General features: G+C 41.9%; 1 protein-coding gene across 2 annotated transcripts in view; it reads right to left on the reverse strand.

Moving 5' to 3' along the window:
- The window catches only part of LRP6 (LDL receptor related protein 6), a 177,370-nt gene that overhangs the window by 93,426 nt on the left and 61,966 nt on the right, over positions 1–21,978 (reverse strand). Inside the window, exons 1-2 of one of the 2 annotated variants that reach the window (XM_051850778.2) lie at positions 15,140–15,160; positions 405–602 (exon numbers count right to left, since the gene is read on the reverse strand). In XM_051850778.2, coding sequence (XP_051706738.1) covers positions 405–602; positions 15,140–15,144 — 203 coding nt within the window. In that variant the 5' untranslated portion in view covers positions 15,145–15,160. Of the gene's footprint in view, positions 1–404; positions 603–15,139; positions 15,161–21,978 lie in introns of those variants that run through there. The other variant, XM_002712655.5, reaches the window with a different exon arrangement.

Below are 21,978 nucleotides of genomic sequence, written 5' to 3' on the forward strand. Positions count from 1 at the left end.
GTAATTACCTGTCTTCTCCACTCTTAGGCTGTGTGTTTATGTAGTCTCCATCAGTCAATTGAAATATTTCAAGTAACTAAAATACAGTAGTAATCCCCAGTCCTATGTTAACCAAAATCTCATTTCTAAAAACTTTAGGTCAGAGTAGATATACTACCCTTAGTTGAATATCACTAAGCAACTAAGTTAGTTCAGAAAAATGAAAAAGAAAATATAGTAAGTTCTAAATGGTACCAAGGTAGATGAAAAACTGCTTTTTTAAAAAGCAAATTTTAAGTCTATTCTTCTTCCCTTTTGAACAGCAAAAATACACTAAGTTCTTCCTAAGAAAATTAACTTAGATTAATGTATCAAGCCATCACAGAGTTTTCTTAAAGTTAGGGAATACTTTAAAGTTATCTTACCGATTTGTTCCATCCAGATTTGATTTGTGGATGAAATTAAGCTTTGCATCTGCCCAATAAAGTTTTCGTTCCTCATAATCCAAAGTTAATCCATTTGGCCAGTAAATTTCAGTGTTTATTATAACAAAGCGACTTGAGCCATCCATTCCAGCACGTTCTATCTTTGGCACCTCTCCCCAATCTGTCCAGTACATGAACCTAGAAATCATAAAAACAAAACCATGACATAAACATAACCAAAAACTCTGTAATTATAACTAATAGTTAAAAAAAAAAACCTGAAGCCCCTAAAAACCATGATATCAAAGCATACTGGGAGAAAAGATACTTGTAGCTTCTCAGTGTACCTCTCCACATATTGCTTATCAACAACAAAATAGAAAATGGTAACCTTAGAGAAAATAAAGCCAGTGGACACCACTTTAAGCAAGACATCGAAGTTAATGTTGCCAATGAAGGAACAAACTGTGGTCATATACCTCAATGTGATGCACCCAAAAGAACACAGCATCTCTCACGTAGTATCTCTTACATGGTATTTCTGTCCAAAATTCTTAGGAAACAAAGAGACTCAAATTGAGGGACATTTTGCAAACAACCGATCTTTGATTGTCAAAGAAAGGCTGATGAACCAATGTAGATTGGAGGAAAATAAAAAAAAATACAGTAACTGCATGAAGCTTGTGATCCTGAACTGATTAGGTAAGGAAAATGATATAAAGATAATGGAGGCAGGCGATGCGACAAAATTCTTGGAGCATCAAACTGTATGCCAGTACTGTACTAATGTTCAATTTCCTAAATATTCCAATTGTACTGTGGTTAGAATGCATAGGAATTCATCATACTACTTTTGCTCCATCTACAAGCTTGAGGGTTCTGTGATTGCTTGCTTATTTGTTTTCAAAATAAAATGAAAACTCTAATAGTCTCATTACAGAGGATAAGGAAACTTTTGGGGGCTGGAATTGTGGTGTAGTAAGTTAAGCAACTGTCTGCAGTGCCAGCATCCCATATGGGTACCAGCTCTTGTCCCAGCTTCTCCACTTCCATTCCAGCTCCCTGTTGATGGCCTGGGAAGACAACAGCAGATGGCCCTAGTGGTTGGGCTCCTACATGTGCACCTGCACCTGCATGGGAGACACAGAAGAAGTTCCTGGCTTCTGGCTTTGGATGGGTCCAGCTCCGGCCATTGTGGCCATCTGGGGAGTGAACCAACAGATGGAAGACCTTTCTGTCTCTCCTTCTCTCTGTCTACAGCTATGCCTCTCAAGTAAATAAATAAATCTTTAAAAAAAATTTTTCCCTAACATGTCATATGTCCATTGAAAATATACATTTTAAAAGTTAATAGGGTTTCTATGAACTAGATATGAAGCAGTCATAGAACTAGATATGAAGCAAGCAGGCTCTCCTTGCCTCAGCCTCTCTGTAGCTCTGCCTTTCAAATAAATCTATAAATCTTTAAAAAAAAAAAAAAAGGCAGAGAGAGCACTAGTAGTAGGTAAAGCCACCGCCTGCAGTGCCAACATCCTATATGGACACCAATTCGAGTCCTGGCTGCTCCATTTCCAATCCAGGTCTCTGCTATGGCCTGGGGGTACAATAAAAGATGGCCCAAATCTTTGGGCCCCTGCACCCATGTGGGAGACCTGGAGGAAGCTTCAGACAGGCTCATGCACAGCCACTGTGGCCATCTGGAGAGTGAGCCAGCAGATGGAAGACACCCCCCCCACACACACACCTATCTATCTGTCTTTTGCTCTCTGCCAAATAAATTAAAAAAAAGGAAAACCCTAACTTTTCATTAACTGTTAAATGAACAAAACTAAATTTAGTACATCCACATAACCAATTAGTAGTGAGAAATAAAAAGGAATGATGTACATGTGACAACACAGAAGAACCTCAAAAACACTGTGCTCAAGTCAAAGAAGCCAGGCACAATATCACTTGTTTTATGATTCCATTTATATGAACAGTCCAGGAAAAAGCATATATATGGAGACACAAAACAATCAGTGACTGCACTGAACAGGCAGCAGGAATTCCCACTAAGCTTCTTTCTGGAGCAATGCAAAGTTTTCAAAACTGACTGCAGTGATGCCTGTGTAACTGTAAATTTAATTCAGACTACCGAATGACAGAAACAAGGTAGAGAGGTAGGTATTTGTCCACTTTTCTCTTCAAGAATAGATCTGACAGGATCGCTGGGGGCTCTGCAATCATCCTGCACAAGAGTAATGGCTCCATTCCTGCAGCAGGAACAGATTTGGCTTTACAGACTGAATTCCACCCACAAAGATCACTAAATAGTTGAAATTACTTTGCAGAATACTCAAAAAATTCTGACATTCCCTTTATGCTGCTGAACAAACATGGTTATGAAAACTATGTTGTGGAAATGGAAGCATACAGGGACAGTTATTCAGTTAACCCCTCAAGAAATTATGATATCATTGGTGTGGTGACAGTAGGCAGGAAAGGACACAATTTGGTAAAGAAAAACTGACAGGCCTTGGCAATGAGAGATGAAGGAAGAGAAGGCACTGAGGATGATTTCTAGGTCTCTGAACAGAAACCAACGTCTTCAAAGAAGGAAGGCCTCAATATATACCAACATAAATACACAGTAATTAAATAAAACCTGTTCTAGTAGTACAGACAATATATTTGGGAAATACTGTAATGGAGAACTGTCCTTTTGTCATTAATGTACAGTTGTAAATTGTGTAATTACAATGACAAGTCCTTTAAGCTGTGAAAGATAGCACAGCACAAGGACTCAGGGCACAGATTCTACAGCTGGGCCACTCAGCTCTGCCCCATCCCAGACAAGTGACCATGCACAAGTTATTTAATCTCTCTGTCCCTTCTGTTACCCATAGCAGAAGGATCACATATAGACCTACCTCACAGGGTTGCAGGATTAAAGCAGTAAATATATGAAAAGTACTTGGAAGCCCTACATATGCTTTAGCAATTTTTTTAAAACAATTATTTATTTAAAAGACAGAGTTACAGAGAGAGGTAGAGCCAGAGAGAGAAAGATCTTCCATTCCATTGGTTCACCCCACAAATGATTACAACGGCCAGAGCTGAGCTGATCCGAAGCCAGGAGCCAGGAGCATCTTCCAGGTCTCCCACATGGGTGCAGGGGCCCAAGGACTTAAGTCATCTACTGCTTTCCCAGGCCACAGCAGAGAGCTGGATCGGAAGAAGAGCAGCTGGGACTCGAACCGGCGCCCATATGGGATGCCAGCGCTGTAGACTGGGGTTTTAACCCACTGCATCACAGCGCTAGCCCCTTTAGCAATTTTTAAGTCATAAATTCCTTGTCTATGACTTGCAGCATGTAGAATAACAGGCAAAAATCACTGAAATAATCCTTAACTTTTACCCTCTGGCTCGTACCAACCTCTTCCGATTCCATTTACGTCATGTGACGCTTCTACTTATTCATGTATACTAGGCCCTCAGAGCTTCCACACTCCCTGGTGCCATAAGACATGTCCCCTACAAATAACCTTTCAGAGTTCAGCTTCAACAGTACTTCTGTTAAGAAACCTCTCATAAACCCCAAATTAGGTTGCACACTGCCTTTCCAAATACTTCATACTTTCAGAGAAATTTATTAACTAAAACTGATTACTTAGTGTTTATCAACACCTCTAACTTGATGTTGTATGTTTTGCTTTTCTATTTTGTTTTCTGCACTTTTCTAAAGAAAGGTTTCCTTTTTAAAGAAAAAAAGGCAAATGAAAGACAAACCTAGTTTCTCAGATGAGAAAGAATCCCTTGTGCTGCAGCTCATAGATTCCAACGTCATTTGTTCTGAATAACATGACTGACTAGATGACAGATTTCTTGCCCAAAAGAGCTGGCAGAAGGGAAATACCATGTTTGAAGAATAAACTTGTACAGAAATTTACTAGAGATTCCCAAAGAATTTGGTGGTAACATTTTATTACACAGTTTGACTTACTAATTTGTACAATCTGAGTGCCAACCGTCCAAAGGTCATGCTATGCGTCACTATTTTAATAAGTTTCAGCTAATAGCTCACTATTCTAGGTACTATGGAAAGTTAAAAATAAAAAGCTGGCTTTCAGAGAACTGTCAATGACATAACACAACAGCTCCTAGTAGCTTAGTATCACCCCATGCACCACTTACTCTTTTATTATGGTTCAATCTGAGTTTAGGGTATTCGTATCTGGAAATTTTCATCTTTGTAAATCCTTTCACTGCCCCCACAAACCCCAACAGCCAGTTCTGGAGGGCAGGAGACTGAGCTGAATATATCCCCTCTCAATCAGCCATTATTCTTCTAAATTAACTGCCTTGTTAAGAAGTTGTATGCACACAAAGAACCACCCAACAATGGCAAATAGCTCAAATTAAAAATCAAGCTTTTTCTACCTATTCCAAGATGCATACTTTCTCAATGTTTTCATAACTGTTAAATTTACAAAGTACTGAACAACTCAGGAACAGTTACTATAAATAAGGCTTATCAAGTTTTAGAGTCCCTCATTTCCAAAGCCACCTTCAACAGCCTGTTCTTAATTTTGTCGTCATCACTGCTTTGCATGGTTTCCAATGTGTGAACTTCAGTTACCACAGTTTAGCTAAATAACACTAGTCCAAGCAACATGGTTCAAATTTCAGTGATCACATAATGTTAAATGTAATTGCATACAAAGGACAAACTTCATACCAACTCCATACATGACAGATGTGCATCACAAAGTTTGTCAGTAACTGGTCACTGCCCATTTGTTATGCTGTTCATGCACAGACAGTAATGAGTATGTATAGCTATGTCGCCTCCTTGTTTTCTACTGATAAAGTCCAAGCAACATTTTACCAAAATAGATACTTAAACAAGAGAATTCACAAAGAAAGATGAAAGTGCAGCAAAGAAAGGAAAGTGATAACATTGAGGGTAAAATATGAATTCAGGAGCTATATGCATAGCCTGCAGTGCCAGCATCCCAAATGAGCACCAGTTTGAGCCCTGCCTACTCCACTTCCAATTCAGCTCCCTGCTAATATACCTGGGAAAGCAGCAGCAGATGGCCCAAGTATATGGGCCCCTGAACCCACATGGGAGACCAGCAAGAAGCAACTGGCTCCTGATCAACTTAGGTCTAGTCATTGAGGCCATTTGGGAAGTGAACCAGCAGATGGAAGATCTCTCTCTTCTGTGTCTTTCTAACAGTACCTTTTGAATGAATACATAAATCTTTTAAAAAATATGAATTGAACATAAATGCAATTATAGAAGAAAACCAACATGAAGGAGGAAAGCAGCTTGATAAAAGGACAAAAATGCCTCAGAGGAAATGAAACCAGAAAAAAACTTCACATATCTCTTCAATATTTCACAACACTGAAAATGCCAAGAAATGTTTTGGTAATTGATCCAAATATAAAAAGGAATAGGCAGTTCACCAAGGCATGTTTGCTCCATACAGTTATACAATGAGAAGACAGCACACTCTGTTCAAACTACTCTAACTTTTTGTGACGAAAATATTGTAATTCTCAGGGCTGGCACTGTGGCATAGTTGGTGGGGCCACCGCTTGCAGTGCTGCCATCCTATATGGGTGCTGGTTCGAGTCCCGGCTGCTCCACTTCCAGTCCAGCTCTCAGCTATGGCCTGGGAAAGCAGTGGAAGATGGCCCAAGTCCTTGGGCCCCTGCACCCACGTGGAAGACCTGGAGGAAGCTCCCAGCTCCTGGCTTCAGATCGGCACAGCTCCGACTATTGCAGCCAATTGAGGAGTGAACCAGCAGATGGAAGAGACCTCTCTTTCTCTGCCTTTCCTTCTCTCTCTCTCTTTCAAATAAAATAAATAAATCTTTCCAAAAAATATTTTAAGTTATGATGTCCTAGATTATTATTAGTTTCACTATTTTTTCCATTTCCCTATATATTTACCTAAGATTGTAAGAATTTTTAATGCTTTGACAAAAAAATTTAAGTCACAAAACAGTTGTAATTTATCTACCAATTCATTTTTTAAAAGATTTTTATTTATTTGAAACATAGAAAGTTCTTCCATCCGATAGTTCACTCCCCAACTGGCCACAATGGCCTAGCAGCCAGAGCTGGGCTGATCCAAAGCCAGGAGTTTCTTCCAGGACTCCCAGATGGGTGCAAGGGTCTAGGTACAGGCCATCTTCTACTGCCTTCCCAGGCCATAGCAGAGAGCTGGATCGGAAGCGAAGCAGCCGGGACACGATCCAGCATCCATGTGGATGGATGCCAGCACCACAGGCAGAGGCTTATCCTATTACACCACAGCACCAGCCCCTCTACTGATTAATACCTACTGTTTTGCATTTTGGAGCTTTGCATGGTCCTGCACATTTTAGTGTTCTTCAACTTCTCACAGAGCAGCTTTATAAATTAATCATTCGTGGGGCCGGCACCGTGGCTCACTTGGTTAATCCTCCGCCTGAGGCGCCGGCATCCCATATGGGCACCAGGTTCTAGTCCTGGTTGCTCCTCTTCTAGTTCAGCTCTCTGCTGTGGCCCGGGAGGGCAGTGGAGGATGGCCCAAGTGCTTGGGCCCCTGCACCTGCATGGGAGACCGGGAGGAAGCATCTGGCTCCTGGCTTCGGATCAGCATAGCTCCTGCCGTAGCAGCTATTTGGGGGGTGAACCAACGGAAGGAAAACCTTTCTCTCTCTCTCACTGTCTATAAATCTGTCAAATAAATAAAAAATTTAAAAAATTTTTTAAAAATTAGTCATTCGTTTTCATCAGTTCTCTTCAGTACAGCTAAACTAACATTAAGCTCCAACTACATGACAAACATCACATTAGGTATAGACCTGATATTCACAGAGTTTTCCTAACAGTTTTCCTAACAGAACTCAGTCGGGGCGCCGGGTTCTAGTTAATACAGCAGAGGCTGTAACAGTGGTAAATACAATCCAGGTGCTCTAAAAGGAATAGAAAAGAAAATATAAGTCCAGTCAGTGATAAGGGTACCTGAGCTGGGCCCTGAAGGCTGGTTTTATACCAATCTTCTTTTCTCATAAGAAAACACGCCAAGCAAAGGATCACACCGAGGAACAGACTGCATGAAAAGAAGCTCCATGAATTCCAGTATCGCTCCTGCACAAGACGGAGGACTGGAAATCAGGCTGGCGAACAAAAGGGTCTGCTCTTACAAGAAGGGTTATCCATGTTCCCAGGAGCTTGGACTTTGCTTTTTAAGCACTGTAAAACTACTGATCGGCTGATCAGCCGTGAGAGAGGGAGATGAAGTCAAAGGTTTGCATTTCACACAGACCACAGTGGCAGCCAATCAGATTTAAAAGAAGAAAAACAAGGACATTAGTTAGGAAGCTATTTGAATTTTCCAGGTGAAAGGTGTTAATGGGACTACTAAAGCCCCAGCAGTTGCAGCCATCTGGAGAGTAACAGCAGATGGAATATTTCTCTTGCCTGCGTCTCTCCATCCCTCTGTAACTCTTTCAAATAAATAAACCTTTTTTTTAAAAGCCTATTATTAAAGCCTCAAGTTCACAGATAAGTTTCCTCTTCACACTACCCAAGTGGCTTCTCATGGAACTGTATTCATACAACTGGAAAAATCCAGGAGAGGAGAATTACCAACAGCCCTGCCTTTGCTGATCCCATCCTAAACACAGTGATTACATGTTTGTCCCAGAAAAATGAGATGGGGTGGGGGCAGACTGCAGGAGGATGAGGCCAGGTCCCTGTTCGTCCAGAACCTGTTAGCCGTGGACTACTGCTATGTGCACTGTGTGGCACACCGAGGTCTGAAGCTGGACAATCTGCTGTTGGGCAAATGTATCGGCCTCAGCTGCCAGGGGGCAGAGGGGAAGCTGATGAGAAACTCCTGCAGGACCCCAGAATAATAAGCCCCAGAAGTGTTTTTAAGATGGCTATGAAGCCTCCAAGGCTGACACTGAAGCCTGGGGGTGATCCTCTTTGCCACGACGGCAGCGGCCCTGCCCTTCCATGAGAGAGGCCTAGAGGAGCTGCGGGCCTAGGTCTTGAGCACTTGCTATGTACTGTGGCATCCTCTCAGCCGCTCCCTGAAGTACCTCCTGAACTGATGCTAACTAGATAACCTGGGAGAAGCCCACAGCAGAGCATGTGAGGAATCACTGGTGGTTCAGCCCCTGCCAAGAAGTCAAGGAGGGTGAGGTCTGGATGTGCAGCCAGACACCAGAGTAGTGACACAGGTCCTCCCAGCCACAGCCCTGTGTCGCTGAAGCCAGTCCTGCAGATCCCCGAGCAGATCCACATCAGGAAGAACAGCAAGTCTCTGGCCGGCGCCGCGGCTCACTAGGCTAATCCTCCGCCTACGGCGCTGGCACCCCAGGTTCTAGCCCCGGTTGGGGCGCCGGGTTCTAGTCCCGGTTGCTCCTCTTCCAGTCCAGCTCTCTGCTGTGGCCCGAGAAGGCAGTGGAGGATTGCCCAAGTGCTTGGGCCCTGCACCCACATGGGAGACCAGGAGGAACCACCTGGCTCCTGGCTTCGGATGGGAGCAGCGTGCCGGCCATGACAGCCATTTGGGGGGTGAACCAATGGAAGGAAGACCTTTCTCTCTCTCTGTCTAACTCTACCTGTCAAAAAAAAAAAAAAAAAAAAAAAAAAAGGAACAGCGAGTCTCAGGCCACAGCCTCACTGTTGTATGAAACACACCTTGAGGATCCAGAGTGAGCCTGCCTTCCCCACCTCAACACCTGCCGCCTCAGGGTCACCAGGGGCCAGAGCCAGGGGAGTCTTCAAGCTTAACTCTCCTCTACCTGGCCAGCTGCAAAAGGAGATGAGCCCTAGTCCCAGCCCAGCCCGAGTCCGTCCATGTGTCCTCCCAACTCTGCTCCCAGCATCAGGAGTGGTGGGGACCACATGGAGCCAGAAGTTGTCCCAGCAGATGAGCTGGGACCTCACCCACTGCCTCCATCAAGAGCCAGGCCAGGCAGAGGATATGCAGGGGGATTGTCAGGTTCCTCCGGCAGGTGTGCGGCAACCTGCCAGTCCCAGTAACCACACCTGGCAGCTTCTGCCAAAAAGCAGCTCCCCTGTGGGCTAACTCAAGGCAAGTTAGGAGGGGTCTGTGAGTTGAGCTGCCTGAGGATTTTCATTTTTCTGAGCCTTTTGTGAGTGCATCTCGTGAATAAAAATCTCACCATATGCATGGATTGGGTCCCGAGTGATGTTTGGATCCCTGTGTGTACTTCAGCAAGGTTTGATCAGGTTGACTGGCATGTCACAGAAAGACAAATGCTGCCTACCTCACTGGTAGAGGGATTCCAGGAAGGCTGACTTCATAGAAGTAGAGAATAGAGGTTGGAGCGGAGGGAGGGAGGGGTGACAACTTCTTAATCAAAGGATGGAACACTGGAATAGAAAAATAAGGCACAGTAGTCCCACTGTATCACAAGTGATACATTGAAAGCTCCCCTCGATACCAAGCAGTGGCTACGGCCTTGGACATTCTGCCCGATGTCCAGAGGCTCGACGCTCTGGGTGTTTAGCCACTGTGCCACAAAGGACTGAAGGACCGTACCCTAGAGCAGGGATTATGCGCGTGCAATCCAGGGTCCCCTCAAGAACCGGGGGATCCTTTCAGAGCATCCAAGAGGTCTAAACCATTTTCGAAGTACTGATAAAGATTTCTGTATTTACTTATTTAGCTTTTATCACCCATTCTTGCATTTTCTAAGACTATATTAGGTGGAATGTTGGATTCACCTAGGTGGCTCACTAATGTGTATGTATATTCTCGTATTTTCTATAATTTTCATGGGAATAGATTTAGAGTTGAAAACACATGCTGAGATTAACTCAGCTGTTTTAAGTACTTTTGTGCTCTTACTAGCTATCTCTGATATGTAATTATAGGCATACCTGCTATAATCTCTTGACCTCACTACCATTTAAAAACAACTGAAGTCTTGAAATTTTCCTTGTGCCCAGGCAGAAACACAGAAAGAAAAACCTGTTTTGTCTGAAATATTTCTAAATTGTTTCTTAAGCTGTTTTTTTTTTTTTTAACTATTCTGAAAGACTCTTTATTTGAAAGGCAGAATGACACAGACAGTGGGAGAGATGGAGGTATCTTCCACCCACTAACTAGTTCATTCCCCAAATGCCTGCAACAGCCTGGGCCAGGCTTAAGCCAGGAGCCAGGAGCTTCTTCTGGGTCTTCCACATGGGTGGCAGGAACCCAAGTACTCAGGCTATCATCTACTGTCTCCCAGGTAAATTAACAGGAAGCTGGATCAGAAGTGTGGAGTAGCTTGGCCTCAAACCAAGCACTCCAATATGGAGTGTTAGCATCCCAAGAGGTGGTTTAACAAGGTGCCACAAGGATTGCCTCCTTTAAACTTTTATTTTGGAATTTATTGCTATTCTATTCTGAAATAAGAGAAGTTTTAATTTTATTTTTAGGAATAGATCACTACCTTAAAGGGGGATAATCGGGGCCAGTGTTGTGGCACAGCAGGTTAAGCCACCACCTGCATCCCTTTTGGGCACCAGTTTGTGTCCCAGGTGCTCTACTTACAATCCAGCTCCCTGCTAACAACCTGAGAACAACAGCGCAAGATGGTCCAAATGTCTGGCCCCTGTCATGCAAGTGGAAGACTGAATGAAGCTCCTGGCTTTAGTCTGGCCTGGCCCAGCCCTGTCTGTTGCGACATCTGGGGAGTCAGCCAGAGAATAGAAGATATCTATCTCTCTCTCTCTCTCTCTCTCTCTCTCTATATATATATATACACACACACACACACACACATATATATATATCCTCTCTAACTCTCTCAAATAAATCTTTAAAAATAAATAAACAGAATGAACAGAAGATTCACTTCCTCAATCACAGCTATACTGCCCACATTTAAAAATGTTAAGGGGCCAGCTCTGTGGCGCAGCAGGATAAAGCATTGACCTGAAGTGCCAGCATCCCATATGGGCGCCAGTTTGAGTCCCGGCTTCTTGTCTTCTGATCCAGCTCTCTGCTATGGCCTGGGAAAGCAGTAGAAGATGGCCCAAGTCCTTGGGCCCCTGCACCCACATGGGAGACTGGGAGGAAGTACCTGGCTCCTGGCTTCAGATTGGCGCAGCTCTGGCCGTTGCGGCCATATGGGGAGTGAACCAGTGGATGGAAGACCTCTCTCTGTCTCTACCTCCCTCTGTAACTCTGTCTTTCAAATAAATAAAATAAATCTTAAAAAAAAAAATGTTAAAAAAGATTAAACTGACCTGTCAGCTCTCTCATACAAGAGAGAAGTCTACTCCAAAGTTTGTGAACAAAATTGTAAATGAGAAACAAAAGTACAAAAGTAATCTTTTCATTGGCTTATACATGTTATGTTATGTTATTGTCTTACTGTAAGATTATGGTCCCAGTTGAGTTATTCTGAGATCATTTAAAGAAAAAAGAACTGTATATAGTAAAGTAAATATACAGTAAATTTGATACAAATGAATTAGTCATCCTAACAAGAATTCCAATAAAAAAATTCTTTGTATGCCACTGTCAAAGCTAAGGGACAATCCCTCCATTATTCAACCCTAAAAAATATGTTACCTCAAGGATGACACTCACATGACACTCTGAGTACAACAAATGAAACAATCATTTGTCAAATGAGAACCTGATGACAATTTAGAATTTCTCAATTTTTATCTTTAATTTATTTGAGAGGCAGAGAAACAGGAGACAGAGATCTCCTACCTGCTGGTTCACTCTCCCAAATACCTGCAACAGCCAGGGCCGGGACAAATTGAAGCCAGGAGCCTGAAACTCAATCCACGGGAGTGGCAGGGACCTAACTGCCCCCAAGGGGACACATTAGCAAGAACCTGGAGTCAGGAACTGAATCCCGGTCTTCTGAGATGGGATGCAGGTACACCAAGAGGCATCTTAACCTATAGCTAGGACAAATGCCTACCTCCAAAAAGAATTTTTAAATGAAACTTGCTGCTATGCTTTCACTCGTTCAAGTATATAAAATTTAAACATAAATTTCATCTCTTAAATACCATATATCTCCATTTCATTTAACTTTTAAGTTAAAAGCTCACTGCAAACTTAATATAGAAGGAAAGAGGCATAAGAAGCAGAAAAAGGCAAATACAAGTTACCAAGATAATATCCAATTTTTTAAAAACTGTTTAGCAGAGCCAGTGCTGTGGTGCAGAGGATAAAGCTCCTGCCTGGGAAGCCAGCATCCCACATGGGTGTCACTTCATGTCCTGGCTGTTCTGCTTCTGATCAAGCTCCCTGCTAATGGCCTGGGAAAAGCAGTGGAAGACAGCCCAAGTACATGGGTCACCACCACCCATGTGGGAGACCCAAATTAAGCTCCTGGCTTCAGCCTGGCCCAGCCCTGACCATTGCAGCTGAATGGGGAATAAGCCAGTTCACAGAAGACCGACCGACAGACCGACCGACCGACCTCCCTCTCCCCCCCTCCCAACTATAACTTACAAATAAATAAAATCATATTTAAAAAAATATTGAGCATCTAGTAGGAGCTGGTCACCATGCTTGGCATAGGGAATATGAAAATACGAAGGCAAAATTACTGCCTTTATGAAACCTGCAACCTAGGCAAGGAGTGGTAAGGAAGGTCTGAACAGGAGGCTATGAAAGAAGAGAACTGACACCCAATCAAACTGATGAACGTTAAGAGCTGCCAATAAAAACTGACCAGAGAAAGTAATTCTATTATTTACACAGTTGCCAGAATAGGTAGCAGTGTTCCAGGAAGAGGACACAGTACATGCAAAGCACCAGAATTAATGACATATTCAAGAAATAGTAACAGGATTAGTAAAGCTGCAGCATGTAGTACTTGCTGTGTACACTAACAATCAAAGAATTCCCGCATTTTCATTATTTTGTTACATTATGAAGCTATGAATACATATCTAAGATTGTAAACAAAAAAATGAAGCAATAAAGCACTGATACAGTTTAGGAAGGCAAAGTGATGAGTAATAAAATGAATGAATTGGAACTGGCACTGTGGCATAGCAGATATGCCGGCATCCCATATAGGTGCCAGTTCAAGTCCCAGCTGCTCCACTTCCCATCCAGCTCCCTGCTAATGCACCTGGGAAAGCAGCAGAAGATGGCTCAAGTCCTTGAGTTCTTGCACCCATGTGGGAAACCCAGAAGAAGCTCCTGGTTCCTGACTTTGAATCAGCCCAGCTCTGGCCACTGCAGCCATTTAGAGAGTGAACCAGCAGATGGAGATCTCTCTGTCTCTCCCTCTCTCTCTCTCTCTCTGTAACTCTGCCATGCAAATAATCTTGTAGAAAAATTTTTAAAAAACCACAAATTGCATATCCTCCTCTCTTCTGTTATCCAAAATGCTAGATGGCAGAGTAACATAGAAATCACTATCATACAAAAGGTGAATAAAAAGAATGTTAACAAAGAAGATGGACTGCAGTGAGAGCAAAGAAATACAATTAGGAGTTGCATCTGAAACAAAGCCAATCCCAAAGGATAACAGCCACATTAATTCCAAGAACATTAATGTGACAGCCTAATGGTGAATAAATTTTTTTTACTATGAAAAGCCATAAGCCCTCAAAAATATTATATTGCCATGAGACTTATTATGGGAAAACCTAAAACTACATCCATCACTAATCAAAAGTATAGCTAATGAAAATCGCTCTTGTTTTAATGAGAGTGAAAAGGGCAAGCATCATGCACAGCTCACAGACACTTCCTCTTTCTGAAACATAACCCAGTCCTATCTTACTATGACTAGTAAATCACACTCTTCAAAAAAAAATTTTTTTTTACTTATTTCAAAGTCAGAGTTACAGAGAGAGAGGGAAAGACAAAGAGAAGAGATCTTCCATCCACTGGTTCATTCCTTAGATGGCTGCAATAGCCGGGGCTGGACCAGGCCCAAGCCAGGAGTTTCTTCTCGATCTTACCTGGGCAGCAGGTGCCCAAGCACTTGAGCCATCTTCTACTGCTTTTCCCAGACACATTAGCAGGGAGCTAGATGGGAAGTAGAGCAGCTGGGACAAGAACCAGCACCCATATGGGATGCCGGCATTGCAGGGGGTGGTTCTCTCTGGCTCTGCCTTTCAAATAAATAAATAAATAAATAAATCGAGGTCAAGGGGAGGGAGGGAGGGATTAAGAAGAAATCACCTATACTGTGCTGGTATCATATTTTAGCAGTAAGTGGTGATCAATAGAAGAGAATGGTGAAGGCATTTTAGAGAACTTGCTTTTTTAGCAGTAACAGATGAAAAAGAGTGAACTATTAATAATTTTTTTTCTGGCACTAAATCACATTCTTTACTTCCCAGAAGAGATGGCTAAGGGGTGGGTGAGGAGGAGGAAGAGGATGAGGAGGAAACAGAAGACCCAGGGACAGCAAGGATGCAGGGGAGTGGGGAGAGGAGACAGTAAACCACTATTCTATGAAGTCTCAGGAGTCAAGTGCTCAAGGTTAAAAAAAAAAAAAAAAAGTCCTGGAGAATAGGCCTCAGCTGTGGGAGGTGTCTCAGTTTCCTTGTGTTAAGTCCCCAGGGGAGGTTGCTGCTGCACTAAATAGTTATGTACAATGCACAGTCTCAGGCCATGGGCAGACAGGAGAGGGGGTCATTTCACCAGGGGCCGAGTTTTATCATGACAGGTTTTGTACTTTTTCACTTCCACTATGTACTTGGCCCACACGTCACCTTTACTTGTTAATACCTCATCCTCCGTCTTCTGCTTCTTGGCTACTATTCCCGTCTTTTTTTTTTTTTTTTTAACTTTTATTTAATGAATATAAGTTTCCAAAGTACGAATAATGGATTACTATGGCTTCCCCCCCATACCGTCCCTCCCACCCATATTCCCGTCTTGAGAGCTAGTTTCTTCCCGCCTCTGCGTTTGCCCACGAAGCTGAGTGTGGGGCCTGGGCCACTTCCCTCTTCGGATCCCCTGGGCCAGTGCCCGTGGCAAAAACACTAGTACGGCCACAGTAAATAGCATCCTGTTTGTCATAATATGCATCACAATGGAATTCTGTATATGTATATAGATAATTTAGTCACGTAATAGTAGACATAATCCAAAAACAACAAAAATGAGTACTTAATTGGTATATTATTACTATTACTACTATAGGATAAAGTTTATAAACCTGAACATGAATAACAGATTATATCAATTTGATTCCATATGATCGTCTGCTAACTACAGTAATTTCCCCCAAATTCCTCTCACCAAAGAAATCCTAGGTGATGCATTCTGAGCTTCTCTAAATGCAATAAAAATGTCACTTTCCTCCTCCAGAACACTTTCCACTGTGTTCCTACATATTAATTCTTAATACTATGCTCTAGGAATAGCTCTACGTTACTGTACATTTCAAAACAGGTTAGTATTAGAACTGCTGTAAGAGGTAGTGTTTCCCACCACTCTAGATTCCAGAACGGTAAGAACAAGGGTCTTGTTTTATTCACTGTCTTATCTCCTATCTTAAAACTACCTAGCATAATAGCAAGTGCACAGTCAAGGCTCACATGTTTAATAACACTCTGAAGTCACATGTACTTGGGCCATCTTATATCTAGGTCTTATTATAGAGGCCCTTGTCCTTGAAATGAGGATAGAACTTCACTTTAATAAATACCATTATTATTATACTATGCTCCAGTTACAAGCTGCTTACTACTCCTTGGATATGTAAAGGTATGAGAGTCTGGCACACAGTGTTCCCACTGACTGGAAGTTATCCATTTCCATATCTTAGCCCTCTAGTCAACAACTGCTCCGCTAGAAAGCACCAGCCTAAAATAGCCCCTCCAGTAAAACTGAATGCTCTCTACTGTGCTCCCACTATACAGATTTCAAGCAATATCCATAAAGCTTTAGTGCACATTTCCCCAAACGTAAAACTAGGTGATACATAATAAAACATACAATCCATTTCTTGATTCTACACATTTTGCAACTAGCTTACTTTGGAAGGAATACTAGAATATCCCATCAGTAGATACACACACTTCACTATTTTATATAAATGGCCTGAGAGAATTCGTTTTTAAGGCAACATTATTTTAGTAATACCTTATGAGAATTTCAATTATCTGTCTAATACATATATCAGAAATAGTGTGAGAGAATCTTTTCCTTGCCCTTCTCATCTCACGTCACCTGTTTTAAGTGAAGTGCCCTTTGTACCAGCGCTGCAGAGGTAAATGTCAATGGCTTTTGTCACTGTGGATATTATAAAGATGTCATTCAATGTATGTACTTTTAAGTTTTATTTATTTTAAATGCAGAGAGACAAAGAAACAGATTTTTTTTATCCACTGGTTGACCTTCCACATGCCACAACAGCTGGCTGGGGAAGTTGAAGACAGGATCCTAAAACTCAACCCAGATCTCCCACATGGGTGGCCATCATTGCTGCCTGTCAGGGCATGAATTAGCAGGAAGCTAATTCAGAAGCAGAGTGTAGACTGACATATGGGACAGAGGTGTCTCAAGTGGTATCTTAACTGCTATGTCAAATTCCCGCCCTAAGAAAATATTCTCTGTATTACATAGCAGATTCTTTATGAAGAATAATGTGTAGAAACTGGTGAAGTATTTGTATTCATTAGCAGGATTTTTCTGTGAAAAACTTTTACTTAAGGAACATTAACTCTCAAAATTGGTATTTTCTTCTCTAAAAATTTTGGCTTATGGGCCAGCATTGTTATCTGCAGCACCAGTATCCTATATGGGCGCCAGTTTCAAGTCCCAGCTGCTCCACCTCTGATCCAGCTCCCTGCTGATGTGCCTGGGAAAGCAGCAAAGGACAGGTCGGGTAAGTGGGCCCTATACCTATGTGGGAGACCGGGAAGAAGCTCCTGGCTCCTGGCTTCAGCCTGGCCCAGCACTGGCCATTGCTGCCATTTGGGGAATGAACTAGCGGAGAGATGATCTCTGTCTCTCTTTCTCTGTGACTCCTACTTTTTTTTTTTTTTTTTTTAAGATTTATTTTATTTATTTCAAAGACAGAGTTACAGAGAGAGGTAGAGACAGAAAGAGAGGTCTTCCATCCACTGGTTCACTCCCCAGATGGCTGCAATGGCCAGAACTGTGCTGATCCGAAGCCAGGAGCTTCTTCCAGGTCTCCCACGCGGGTGCAGGGGCCCAAGGACTTGGGCCATCTTCTACTGCTTTCCCAGGCCATAGCAGAGAGCTGAATTGGAAGAGCAGCAGCCGGGACTAGAACCGGCGCCCATATGGGATGCCGGCGCTTCAGGCCAGGGCTTTAACCTGCTGTGCCACAGCACCGGCCCCCTGTTACTTTCAAATAAATGGAGAAAGAAAAAAAAAAAAAAAAGGAGGGAGGGAGGGAAGGAGGGAAAAAGGAAAAGGAAAAGGGAAAAGAAAAGAAAAATGTGGCTTAACACAATGTGTATAGGAACTAATGGCATACATTTTTGGTATGCTAATTTCCACTCCCGGCCTTATTTTAATTTTTACTTATTTTCACATCAAATTTTTCTTGTACTTATTTTTAAAATTTTACTATTTATTTTGCATTATTCTATTTACATATTTGCAAAAATATTTTAAATTCTTTTAAGGACAGAGTAGGAAAAACATTTACTACTGTTTTCAGTTTACACCGAAAGTATTTCTTATTATAGGTTGAGAAGTCCTTTGCACAAAATACTTGGAATTAGAAGTATTTCAGATTTTTCAGATTTTGAAATATTTGCAAGTATAAAATGATGTATAGGGGCGCTGTGGCATAGAGGGTAAAGCCGGTGCCTGCAGTGCCAGCAACCCATATGGGCGCCGGTTCACGTCTCGGTTGCTCCACTTCTGATCTAGCTCTCTGCTATGGCCTAGGAACACAGCAGAAGATGGCGCAAGTCCTTAGGCCCCTGTAACAGTGTGGGAGACCTGGAGGAAGCTTCTGATTCCTGGCTCCTGGCTTCTGATCGGCACAGCTCCAGCTGTTGCGGCTATCTGGGGAGTGAACCGGTGGAGGAAGACCTCTCTGCCTCTGCCTCTCTTTCTCTCTCTGTGTAACACTTTCAAATAAATAAATAAATCTTTTTTTTTTTTTAAATGTATCTTGGGGACAGAACCCAAATCTAAACATGAAATTCATTTATGTTTCAAACACACAGCCTGAATTTTATACAGTATTTTTATTGTGCCTGTACTCTGGCTGCAACCCAACATATGAGGTCAGGTATGGAATTTTCTACTTGCGATGTCATGTTTATCTTCAAAGTATTTCAGATTCTGCAGTATTTTGATTAGGGATGTTCAATCTATAATTGCATATACTTTTTATTCATTATAAAGCTATAACCATGCCTATTATTATATGTTGTATTTATATTTTCCTACTCATATTTTTGCCTATTTTGACATTTTATGTAATTTAGCAAACACTTTTTATTTTTTCCCACTGATTTTATTATTAAAAAGTACTTCTATCTTCAAAGACTGAACATTCACCTATGTTTTCATTTAATTTCTAAATTTTCACTTAAAATATTGTTTACTGAATCAATTCCCTCCTCTCTCTTGACTGGTAACCATTCCTTTTATCACAGAATATACTGTAACAGGCAATGGATTATTTCCCTACAGAACTTCATTTAATGCTCTAATTCTATTTTTATGCCAGTGGTGTCTTATACACAATAAAGGCCATATTAATATTGACCTTGAGCAATGATTTCAGGTAATCAGAGTTTTAACTTTCATCTGAAAAATGAATAATACCTCACTCACTGATGTGAATATAAAAGTGAGAATATATATAAAATAAAAGGTATCTTTCCTATTGGCTCTGACCCTCTGCTTTGGTCTCTTTGCGGATGGTTCTCACACTTATAATCTTCTAGAATTTCACAACCATCTATCCTGTGAAGTATTCACTAATCTAAACCCCTGCCAATAATCTTCTCATCTTATAATAGTGTGATGACCAACCAAGGTGCAGAGCAACATTCCATTCTCAAAATACATTTTTAAAAATATGTCACAAGTAAGAATACTTACTGGATTCAAGTATATTACAAGAGAAAATTCAGAATATTTATTCAATAAAAGGGAGAAATTTTCTTATTTCAAACCAAAATCTCAAGTTAATATTTGTGAGAACTGAGTACAAACACTTTATGTAAAACCTATCACCCCCTTACATTATTTAAAAAAAAAAAAAAAAAGCTTCATTTTCATACGGTAAACACAATGTACTATTCTAAGGTCCCTGGTCAGCTTACTAAAAACCTGTTTTGGGGCTGGTATTTGGCCTCCTGGTTAAGACTCCAGTTTGGGATGCCTGCAACTCATATCAGAGTACCCAAGGTTTGAGTCCTGGCTCCACTCCCAATTCCAGCTTCCTACTAATGCACACTCTGAGAGGGCACAGGTGATGGCTTCAAACAGTTGGGTCCCTGTACACCACAAAGGACACCCAGATTAAGTCCCCGGCGTCTGGCTTCAGCCGGGCTCAGCCGTGGCAGGTGAAGGTGTTCTAAGAGTGAACCAGAAAGCATGAGCTGTGTATGTGTGTGTGTGTGTATGTGTGTGTCTACCTCTAAAATATAAAAATTTTCAGATATCTCCTAAATTAACTATAATATATAAGAATTAGAAGCTTTAATCATAATAAACATGTATATGCAAAACAAATATATAAGCTTAATTATTAAAAGACCTTAAAATTCACAACCCATTTTGTAAAATATTTGATTTAATTTGAAATTCCTAATTCATGTGACAATTTTTTTCCTTGTACTATTCAAGTCTTTTCTGTAAATATGTATGTAAGTACCAAAAAATATAATGGATTGGTTGCAGGGAATATGGAAATGAGTTTTCACACTTTTATCTGCAGATTAAAAGTTAAACATCTCCTAGTAAACATTTTAAAGGTGGGGAGGGACACCATAACGAAATAAATATCATGGGCTTCCCCACTGATGCTTGAGGAGATAGCAAACTATGAGCAAAGAACAAAATCTCATAAAAGTGGTCTCATGGGAACAGTATTTACTACTGTTCAATGTCCTCAATCAGTTAAGGACTAATATTTCAGTAGACAACTTTTTCAGGTACTAGAGTTCAGAGTTTTCATGTAAGATGCCGCTATGGTTTGACTGTGTCCTCCAAAGATCAAATATGGGAGATTTAATCCCTAAAGCAACAATGTTAGGAAGTAGGGCCAGAGAGGAAGTATTTAGGACATGAGCATAATGCAGCAAGAAGGCCCTCATGAGACGTGGGCCCCTCACCTCTGGCCTTTTCAGCCTCCAGAACCGTAAGACACCAACTCTATTCTGTATTAACTACCCAGTCTCAGGTATTCTGTAACAGTGGCACAAAACAGGGGGCTGGCACTGTGGTGTAGTGCGCTAAGCCTCTCCCTGTGGTACCTGCATCTCATATGGGTGCCAGTTCGTGTCCCAGCTGCTGCTCTTCCAATTCAGCTCTGCTTATGGCCTGGGAAAGCATTGGAAGATTGTCCAAGTGCTCGGGCCCCTGCACCCATGTGGGATACCCAGAAGCTCCTGGCTCCTGGCTTTCAATCAGCCCAGCTCTAGTAGCTGCAGCCATCTAGGGAGTGAATCAGCGTATGGAAGACCTTTCTCTTAGTCTATCCTTCTGTCTGTAACTCTGCCTCTCAAATAAATAAATCTTAAAAAAAAAAAAAAGTAACAAAACAGACCAAGACAACTTATTGTGTAACAAGCTAATATACTTGCTTTATTATCTTCTTCAAAAATCTTCAAAGAAGGTATTGCCTTTTATAGCTCTTCTCTGAGCTCACACATAGAGAGAAGACAAGGGAGAAGACATCTCCATCTCTCATAAGCCAATATCATTTTTTTTCTAAAGATTTTATTTATTTGAGAGGTGGAGTTACAGAGAGAGAGAGGGACAGACAGAGAGAGGGACAGACAGAGAGAGGTCTTTCGTCTGCTGGTTCACTCCCCAAATGGTTGCAATAGCAAGAACTGAGCCGATCTGAAGCCAGGAGCCAGGAACTTCCTCCAAGTCTCCCACTTGAGTGCAGGGGCCCAAGCACTTGGGCCATCTTCTATTGCTTTCCCAGCCATAGCAGAGAGGTGGATTGGAAGTGGAGCAGCCAGGACACAAACTGGTGCCCATACAGGATGCCAGCACCACAGGTGGATGCTTAGCCTACTACGCCATAGCGCCAGCCCCAAGCCAACATCTTTAAGATTTCTGGATGATCTGGGTCTTCCTGTATATTTGAAAGTGACCTTCTTACCCACAAAGGACACACTGTTTTATAATGATTGAAATTGAAAGTTAAGTTTTTAAAATAATAATTTGTATAATTTTGATTCAAATGAAAATATAGGGCCTGAGGGTAGTGTAAATAATATTTAAAAACAGACAAAGCCGCCGGCGCCGTGGCTCACTAGGCTAATCCTCCGCCTACCGGCGCTGGCACACCGGGTTCTAGTCCCGGTCGGGGCGCCGGATTCTGTCCCGGTTGCCCCTCTTCCAGGCCAGCTCTCTGCTGTGGCCAGGGAGTGCAGTGGAGGATGGCC

Source organism: Oryctolagus cuniculus, chromosome 9 (genome assembly GCF_964237555.1).
Source record: "Oryctolagus cuniculus chromosome 9, mOryCun1.1, whole genome shotgun sequence".
NCBI classification, from domain to species: Eukaryota; Metazoa; Chordata; class Mammalia; order Lagomorpha; family Leporidae; genus Oryctolagus; species Oryctolagus cuniculus.